This window comes from Micropterus dolomieu, linkage group LG10 (genome assembly GCF_021292245.1).
Source record: "Micropterus dolomieu isolate WLL.071019.BEF.003 ecotype Adirondacks linkage group LG10, ASM2129224v1, whole genome shotgun sequence".
Lineage (NCBI taxonomy): Eukaryota > Metazoa > Chordata > Actinopteri > Centrarchiformes > Centrarchidae > Micropterus > Micropterus dolomieu.
In genome coordinates this window covers 16,790,657-16,799,859 of record NC_060159.1, presented here as the reverse complement: position 1 = coordinate 16,799,859, position 9,203 = coordinate 16,790,657, and the positions used below count along the sequence as shown (strand labels likewise).

At 43.8% G+C, this 9,203-nt stretch overlaps 1 protein-coding gene across 2 annotated transcripts in view; it reads right to left on the bottom strand.

Annotated features, from left to right (window-relative positions):
* Positions 1-295: 295 nt before the first annotated feature.
* The window catches only part of sesn1 (sestrin 1), a 57,050-nt gene continuing 48,142 nt past the window's right edge, over positions 296-9,203 (bottom strand). Inside the window, exons 1-9 of one of the 2 annotated variants that reach the window (XM_046061248.1) lie at positions 6,207-6,453; positions 5,392-5,457; positions 5,095-5,295; positions 4,798-4,980; positions 4,320-4,556; positions 3,889-4,143; positions 3,592-3,782; positions 3,359-3,503; positions 296-3,252 (exon numbers count right to left, since the gene is read on the bottom strand). In XM_046061248.1, the coding sequence (XP_045917204.1) occupies positions 3,166-3,252; positions 3,359-3,503; positions 3,592-3,782; positions 3,889-4,143; positions 4,320-4,556; positions 4,798-4,980; positions 5,095-5,295; positions 5,392-5,457; positions 6,207-6,308 (1,467 nt within the window). In that variant the 5' untranslated portion in view covers positions 6,309-6,453 and the 3' untranslated portion in view covers positions 296-3,165. Of the gene's footprint in view, positions 3,253-3,358; positions 3,504-3,591; positions 3,783-3,888; positions 4,144-4,319; positions 4,557-4,797; positions 4,981-5,094; positions 5,296-5,391; positions 5,458-6,206; positions 6,454-9,203 lie in introns of those variants that run through there. The other variant, XM_046061246.1, reaches the window with a different exon arrangement.

Genomic DNA, 9,203 nt, shown 5'->3' with positions numbered 1-9,203 from the left:
TATTTATTGCATTTTATGCAATGCATTTTTGTAACAATTTTCCCCTTTAAATGCACTTTAATTCCCATAGTTTGCAGAAGCCTTAATTTCTGGGTATCCTCACATGTACAGGGATAATTTAAAACAAGCTCTTTGCACATTTATGTAACAGACTCATCTGTGTTTTAAAGGTTATTTTATGACAATGATGTCTTGATAACAGATGACTGGCATGGAGTGGCTCTCATAAGGAAAGCTTTTGTTGTCTGTGGATTGTGTGACATTGGAACTTGTACATAATAAAGCAGAAGAACAGTTTTGCTTCTCAAAGCCTTTATTGTTACACATATATGGGGCCAGGCATGGCTTACAAGTTACAGCAAGTAGCCTAAAGTACAGCATTTCAAAAACACATCGTTATTACATTGAAACAAATCAGGAACCGCGGTGTCAGTTCTCCCAGTTTTCACACAATAGTGACCTTAAAACAACCACAAGACAAGCTGATGTTTCAAAAACCCCTAAACAACGCATTGGCCAGTGCTAATAACAAACATTGTTCTCTACATAGAATTTATCAGGTTGATATGAAAGACAGTTGGCTGGCTGATATTGAAGGTTGCTTAGTAAATGTTTCCTATCCCAAGTATTGTATGGGAAAGCCACCAAAATGTGAAGGCAGTGTGGTCGGAGGGTTTCTCCTGGCAATTGAGAATTGACAGATTGGGCTCTGTGGCCTTGATGGAAAACACCCTGAAGTTTTTTTTTGAGGATTACCAGCCTTACCGGGGAAGTCAAGGATTTTCCCAGGGAGGAGTGGCATGGGGGCAAACAGGAAAGAGAGGTATGGTGTCCTACAAGGAATCCCCCCTTATCTCGAGCCAAATGTAGGTCGGGAGAAACCTTGATCTTGAACGCACCACAGGAACAGGGACCATTATTTGGTTCCCTGAGTCATACAGATCTCAAGCTTGTACAGTAAAATGAAATTCACATGAAAGTCCATGGACCGTACTGATGACAAACTGAACTGTTCCCCTGAGTTCAGCTTACTGTTGATGAAGTCAGCTTTATTATCAAAGAGCTGAGAGTACTTTGGAACATAAGGTGATCGAATAAACACTCCATGTCTTTTCATGAGTCACCTTTTGCATAGCAGCATTCAAATATGCTTACTAATTACCATGGGTTATACTTGTGCAACTGAGCAGTGGAAGTGAGCCGATGGTGATACTGATTGTGCAGTGACCGTTCATGAATTGTGTAGGCCTCTCCAAATTGAGTACAATTTCTTTGATGAAGCAATGCATTCAAATTGTTTAGGAGAAAACTACGAATGATACACAACAATTCAATATGATAGTTTATTTCTCGTCTTTTTTTTTTTTTTTTAAATATATTTTCATATAAAAAAAGTGTCAGTAACTGACATCAGTCAGAAGTTTGGAAAAAAAAAACTCCACTTTCTCTCAAATCACTTCCAAATGTACCATTCTTTTATCATCATCATCACCACCTCCCTCCTCCAGGTATCACTCATTCATCTGTCTTTTTCTCTCAATCCACCCTCAGAAGAATGCAGTACACAACTGGTTTTAGTAAACAAAAAAACAAAACTTTTTTTTTTTTTTTTTTAAAACAACAAAAACACAAAAGCGGCTTTTGCGCTGGTTAGACTTCCCCAGCAGGGATATAAGCACAGCTACAACCTTTTGCGTTTGACAACTGTCAACCGCAGTCGGCCCTGTGTGGGCTAGCCAGGTCCCAGAGAAATGGGAACATGGCAGCCCAGAAAGAGTCTCTGCTCACCAAAGAGCACTTCTTATATGTTTTCAAGAGAAAAACAGAAGAGGTATTCATTACTGGTAAAATTCACAATCCAAAGCTTTGAAAGTGTTAGGGTGACCAGGCAGTTGGGATAAGCGGAAGACAGAAAAGGTATGGTTAGGGCAACCGGAAGCAAATCCCTCCTGGAAAACCTGGTTTCCAACTTTCTTTTTTATGAGCTTTTTTTCTCCCCAGGAAAATAAAGACATCCTCAACAATAAATGATAAACAGTTACCTCACAATAACAGAGCTACAGCAGAAGCAAGAAGTCTTCCCTTCAAAGTGCCTCGCTTTTTTTTGACACATGAAATTCAAAGAAGACTTTTTCCCCCTCCGTCATTTCTGTGAAACACACACACACACACACACACCTCAGTCAACTCATCCACACATGTACAGTCAAACTCAAAAAGGGCTCAGTGTTCTTTGAGTTTCTTTCCACATCTCTCTAATTTCCACACACTCCTTGGATTAGCTTACATTGACATTTGAGATTTGGGATAGGGGGTAGAGGACAAGTGGGAGGGGGGTAATGCAATGGATTTCAAATGGATAGGGGCTTAGGGGGACGTAATGGGGTTGGGGTGGGTGATTTAGGGATCAATATGACCCCGCTGGATACAACATTGGAGCAGCAGCATCAGCACATCACGCACACTGTGCTGGATAGTTCAGGCACATGTAAAAAAAATAAAAAAAAAACACTGCCCAAAGTTAATGATTCCATCTCCAGTTACTACTAACAGCAACCACATCGACAACAACATCCTCTTCCCTTAAAAAGATAATAAAGAAACTAAACAAATATAACAGTGACAACAGAATCAAAATGCAGACTGTTTCTGGCTGCACAGCTTTCTGGGTGGTTTTTGTGAGTCTTCACTCTGCCAGGGGGCCAAAGAGATTGGCAACAAACGTGTTGTATGCTGGAATACTGAACTGTCGACCTGGATGCCTCTGGTGTCAGTGCTCAGGCCGACACAAACTCCCCAGCAGCGCAGTAGTTTGCTCCAGGCTGCCCTCTCATGGACAGTTTTGGCACTGCAGGCAACACAATCTGTGTTGAGTATCCACTTGTAGTTTGAGATGACTTTCTTCAACATTTCTTTCTCTCTTTTTTTTCTTGATTTCATTTGTTCTGATCCTCTTCTCAACATCCATCTGACAAGCACCGTCAAAACCCAGGCCATCTCATCTCTCTTGCACATTTTTGTTGTATCCCCGTCACCCCCCCCCCGCCCCCCTTTGATTTTCCTTTTTTTTTTTTTTTTTTTTCTTCCTCTCTTCTCTTTGAAGTGTCCCATAGTGAGCAACAACAATAACAGTAAAAAGACAACGATAAAAACGCCAAAAGCACTTCATGTCATGTAGCGGGTGATCGCTCTCAGAGCGTATAACAGTTCTGCCTGCATTCGCGCTTCCATTAGAAGCAGATTAACGTGGACCTGCAGGAGAAAGGGGAGAGAAAAAGAGACAGTTATGAAACACTGTACGTTAACCAATTAAGATAGCTGCTACGGACCAGGCCAGGAGAGGATATCAGGAGCTTACCTTCTCGGAGTGCTGAAACTGCCTCCAGAAGCTCTCATACATTCGTTTGGTGGTCTTCTCAGGACTACACACCATGGTCTTAATATAGATCTTAAAGCTACGGTCCAGAAGCTGGTTAATCTCCCCGTAATCATAGTCATCATACCTGAAGAATACAGAGAAACAACGTTAGGGAAAAGAGAGGCAAAGTAATGGTTACATCATACAACAGGACAAAGTTTCTAGCGACTGACCTGATGCCAAACATGCAGTGGATGTAGTTCCAGATGGCCCTGCGCAGCATGCTGGTGTCCACATCCTTATGTGTTGCCATGGTGTTGTAGGTCAGATTGTAGGCCATCTGGAACTTCTCGTCCAGCATCTGACCAACATCCGGGTACAGTCTGTTGACCAGAGAGAAACCGTGATCCTCCCAACTGTAGTCCTAGAGAAAAAGAGAAATAAGAAGTAAATAACAGCTATAAAAAAAAAACATGTATTACAAAAATACTGTACTCTATATTCAGCCTGTTTTTTTTTTTTATCTCTACCTGCACTCTGAATGTGGGCACATGTTCCCCCCTCCTGGAGAAGTCCTTGTAGCCGTAGCTGGGGTCCTCAAAGTGTCGGGAGATGTCTCTGGAGGGAACACACTCCTCATCCTCCGCCGTGACCACCAGCATGCTCTCCGTCTTCTCCCTCTCAAAGCGAGTCGCCATCTCCTCCTGGCTAGCCTCCTCGTCGTCGCGGCACTCCTGCAGCTGCTTCATGCGCTCCATCAGCACCTCCACCTCGCCACACATCTCCTACGGAAAGGGCAAGAGAGAAAATACAACGTTAGAAAAGAGTCGTACAATGAACTCCCAGTTTTGTGGGGAATTTAGGACTTCTTCAGTGTCACATAGTAGTGAGACAACCTTAGCTTGCGCTCACTTTTATCCCTCTAGCTCACTGCACACACACACCATCCTTTACCACTCACCTGGTTTCCAAGCGGATCATCATGGTGATTAGCATGACCGTTGCCATTGGCAATGTCACAGACGCAGTACTGGCTGAGGGAGGGGGGTCTGAAAGTGTGTCCGCCGTCGCAGTGGATCTCGGGTGTGATGCCGCAGCCGAAGGTGAACGAGGCGAGGGAGTGGTAGTGTGTGAGGAGGACTACGGCATGGATGAGCTCTGCAAGGGACCAGCTGTGTTCCTCTGCCTTAAGAAGGCCCTGGAAAAAACAAAAGGAAATTGTGGGTCCTGGCAAGTGGAGCCAAATAATGACTTCAATATAAGAGACCTTTTAGGATGTGGAAAAATATGCCCCCCCCATCTCCTTCTCCCTTTCACTATACCTCCCCTGCTATAACTCCCAAATCCATCCAAGTTAGCCTCCACCCATGATCTCAAGCCTGTTATGTAAGACTTCTCATGTCCAGATCCACCCTCCAGACCATGCCATGTCCACTCACCTCCATGTGTTCCTTGGTGAGAAGCCAAGGCCGGTGGGCCAGGATTTTGTTGAGCTCCCCGAGCTGCTGCAGCTTCTGCGGGGCTTCATCCAGGCCGTTCAGCCACTTGGGATCACCCCCGACCTGGAGGAAGTCGTTCACATGCAGGTTGACCAAGTAGGAACACTGGTGCCTAGCGGCTGCCTGTGGAGTCAGAGGGAAAAGGATATTTTAACCATGAGACATTTAGCTGCCTATCAGAGAAACAGTTAAATGAGGCGTGGATTTGAGGATTCAGGAGTATACACGTGACCGTACCATGATGCCAATGTAGTGTCGGTAGTGCAAAGAGAGGGGCCCATCCATTTGCAGCAAGTAGTGCTGCGTCCGGAGAAAACTCTCCAGGTACTGCGGGTGAAAGCCCATCACCAGAGAAATGTTGTCGAGGCGACCGAGGGCTGCAAACGCATCCTCAAATATCGACTGTGTCCGGGTGTCCACTTTACTGACTTTCAGAATCTGACACAAAAAAACAACAATAAATAAGTTTTCTCACATAAACATCATGTTTAGAAATTAGTTAAAAGTCTCTGCTGAGGTTATCCTGTTGTGTACCTCTTTTTCAGGGATGAATCTGCTTGGTCCGTTACCTAAGGGTCTTGGGATCCTTACTCCCAAGTCCTGCAAGAAAAAAAAGGAAACAAAATACATGCTCTTTAAACACCACAGGAAAGCAAAGGAGAAGCTCCTAGGACAGTTTGCCTGAGATCATCACTTCTCTTTTCCCCTGTTTCTACTGTCACTTTATTGATTCACCAGAGAAATCAGAGTGGTATCGTTTGCCTGACACAGGTAAACCTGTCGGATCCTTACTGTTCTACAGAGAATAAAACTGCGATTAAAAAAAAAGGCTATCTCCATTGTAAAAAGCAACATTGAACTCTTCGCAGCCTCACAATAAATGAATGCATAAAAGCAGGATTAGACAAATTTAAACACAGTAAAAACATTTACATCGCCTCTATTGTTAACCTGTAGCTTTCCGCTGCTTGTCGGGACATGTCTACTAGCGGACACCGTCCCGCAGCGGACGAAGTGGATAAATGAATGACCACGAAATGCGTATTATTCGGGAATGACACCGGGTTAAAAACAAGCCTCTGAACGTGTCATTTACATGTCGACTGCTTTGGAAGTGACATCAACAAAGGAAATAAAGCCAGAAACGACTTCTTGTCCGATGCCCACAAACTCTTCTAACTCGTAAACAAGCCTGCACAAAAGACTGCACTGCAGCTTAGGAAAAACGTCGCCTAAAAACGTCAATATTGTGACAAAATCTTCTAAATTCCAACGCCAGCTCGAAGCTTTAAAAGCGGTGCCTTTTGAAAGACTGTTATATGCCAGTGAAGCCTTTTTCTTTCTCTTACCTTTTTGCTTAGCCGTTCACAATGGGTACATATCTTTAACAGGTTTGTCACTGAAAAAGAATTATTTTCCACGTTTTCTGCCGGTGCGACCGCGTGCCTCATCTCGTGTCCTCGCTGCACTTTGATTATTTTACGGGTATAAAAAATTGTAAAGCGTTTTCTGAATGGCTGTGTCCTCCTCTCTTTGTTCCTTGAGGCACTGGGTAAAGTGCTCGGCAGTCAGCTGTTGCAGTCCTGAAGCAGAATACCGTCCTCTCTCGCGCATACATTCAGTAAATAAGTCGGGGCTCGTGTGATTGACGTGCTCAGCGGCCAATCAGGTGACGAAAACAGCCTGCCGGCAGCCAATGGCGGCGGGGGGAGCGCTTGCGGGCGGAGCTAAGCGTGAGGAGCGAGAGAGAGGGGAGGGGGTCCTAAACGTGAGCAGAGGGAACAATCCCCTCTCTAAGAAAACATCATCACTTCTCTCTGCTTCTTTTGTTCCCTGCTGCCATTGATCATGATTGAATTCACAGTTAGGCATTGCACCCTGTATGATTAATGATGGCAGCAATTGATTCAAGCTGATTGCTGCTTGGCTTTCGTCTCCTATCAATACTTAAATCAATGATGATGGTATCTGCAAACCACCTTGCAGGACTACTAGAAAACAGTTTTCTGTAACACTGCCAAGTGTAGCTAGAAAAAGGCATAAGTGTGTGTTATCTGTGTAATGTGAATTCAATGAAAACAACAACAGCTCTAGCATGAAGCGGCAAGTCCCCAGCATTTTTTTGGGGAGGGGGGTAAACTGAGCCCTCAGCTGTCCTTGATGAGCAGCAGAAGAAGGTAGGTCTGCTGTGCAAAGATCTACATCAGCACGCAGCGATATGGATAGCTTAGGGATCTGCTGCAACAACAGCCCTTCAGTTAGTGGTTTTGCACCGCAGCCTATCAGAAGGAGTCCTTTAAAAGGCAGGAGGAACCAGAGATAAGGAAGGCAGCTCTTATTGCTTTGTTTATCCAAGCTTGACAATAACACGTTCACTGGAACCATATTTAAGTAGTTAATCACATTTCTGTGGTTAGAAAGTCAATAATTACTTGGAATTATATCAGATGAGATGCACTGAAAACACTGATATTATTATTATATATACACAATATAATATCCACCTTATTTCAACCAGGCAAGTCTGTCACTTTGGACATGATTTGTACCAGAAGTTGCATACTTGTCTTTGAAATTGCTGGTAAACAGATAAATACAGTTGTATATTCATGTAGAAGCACATGTGAGTCAACTGTTTTTTCTTCGGTGAATTGCCAGCAGCCACGTTACAAAAGCATCCTCATATTGGTCCAGTATATAGATAGACACATGCATGCACATCTGTGCGTCATATTTCTGTGTGAGATTTCAAAATAACATGTTTCCCAAGCAAAAAAGAAAATAATGTTTTCTGAGAAAAAGGCTAATTTTATGCGAGGAAAACAACACAATAGTTTTGATTGTTTGAAAAAAGTCGGACATTTTGTGAGACTATTCTCGTTTCAGTTCATCCTTACTGCAACAACTCTGGTCATGACGAGGGGATGGTGAGAGGAAAACAAGAAAAGGCAAGTCTGCCCCTGTGCACTCCAATCAGGAGCCTGCCTGGCCAGTTCGGCGACTGACTGCAAGTCCCCAGTGCCGATAGCTGGATAGCACAGTATTCAGCAGGTTCATTATGTGGTTCGAGCCAAACACCCCCCGCACCCCACCTCTCCCTCCCCCCCGGTCCCACTCCTGATGCCACAGGGTGGGGTGCGAGGCAGCAGTAAACATGTTCCCAGGGCTGGAGTCAGCACTCCCAGGGCTGCTGGGAGCCCCATGGCTCAGCAAAGCTGCAGAAGAGGCTGGTCAGCGTTAGGGCTTACGACACACCAAACCTTTTCACATAAAAGCGCTTAGGCTCGGGGGTCCGGCCTCGTGGACAGGGCCAAACACTATTGTCAGAGTGCACGCACTGACTACTCTGTGACGCTTGACTGTACTCACATTAGGTGTATGTGTGTATATGCAGGCATATGTGCTCCTTCTTAGATCAAGGCTGGTCTCAGAAGGCCAGGTCCAAATGATAAAAAGTTGCTTGTTTGTAGTCGGTATCCACAGATGAATTATACAAAAGCGAACCAGAGCATGTAAACAAGTTACATGGAATTATAAGAAGCTTTTGTCATCAAAACACTAAATATCCATGTAACATTATACGTATGCTCTGCAGAGATTGGGAAAGCTCAAGAAATATTCAGTAAGCAGACCTTGAATTAAAGTATTTGTTTTAAACTACACTTCCCATTCCAGTTCCTGTATCTTTACGAAAGTGAGGTGAACTGCTCTGCACACTTGGACTTCATTTTATGTAAATTTAAGAAAATGACAGACATATATATTATATAAGTTTGGAGTTAGTATAATATGCCTGGCTTGTATTGCAACCTGTAAGACTGAGTGTCTTTTGAAGCTGATTCAGAACACAGTGTGACTTATAAGAAACCACACTGCAGGTGTCTCGGGTTAGACCTACATCTTTAGGCGTTTCTGTTATTTGATGTCACCTACAGTGAGACTGAATGTCATTGTTCTTCAGTGGCCAATCGCTGCAAATTGCGTAAGGAAATTATCTGAAGATCCAATTAACCACTCCAAACATCCTTGTTATGATCATGCTTCAAAGAATGAGCATGTAGACACTTTGTTACCTGCTCTTTTAATCTTACAAGACAACACAGCGGCAGAGAGGCTCATTAGCTGTTGTAAGAGATAAACCACTGACCTTTTAGCTGTGGGATGGCCACTAAGCCACAGTGCCACCCTGGAGATTTAACTGTGCAAGTGTGTAAATGTGTTTGTATGTGATGGGAGTATAGAGGTTAGGACAACATTGGGACAATTACTTATGACGGAGGAAAGGCTCCTGGAATCATCTCAAATTTGTTTTAACAGTGTGTATATAATCAGATAGTGAGCCATTG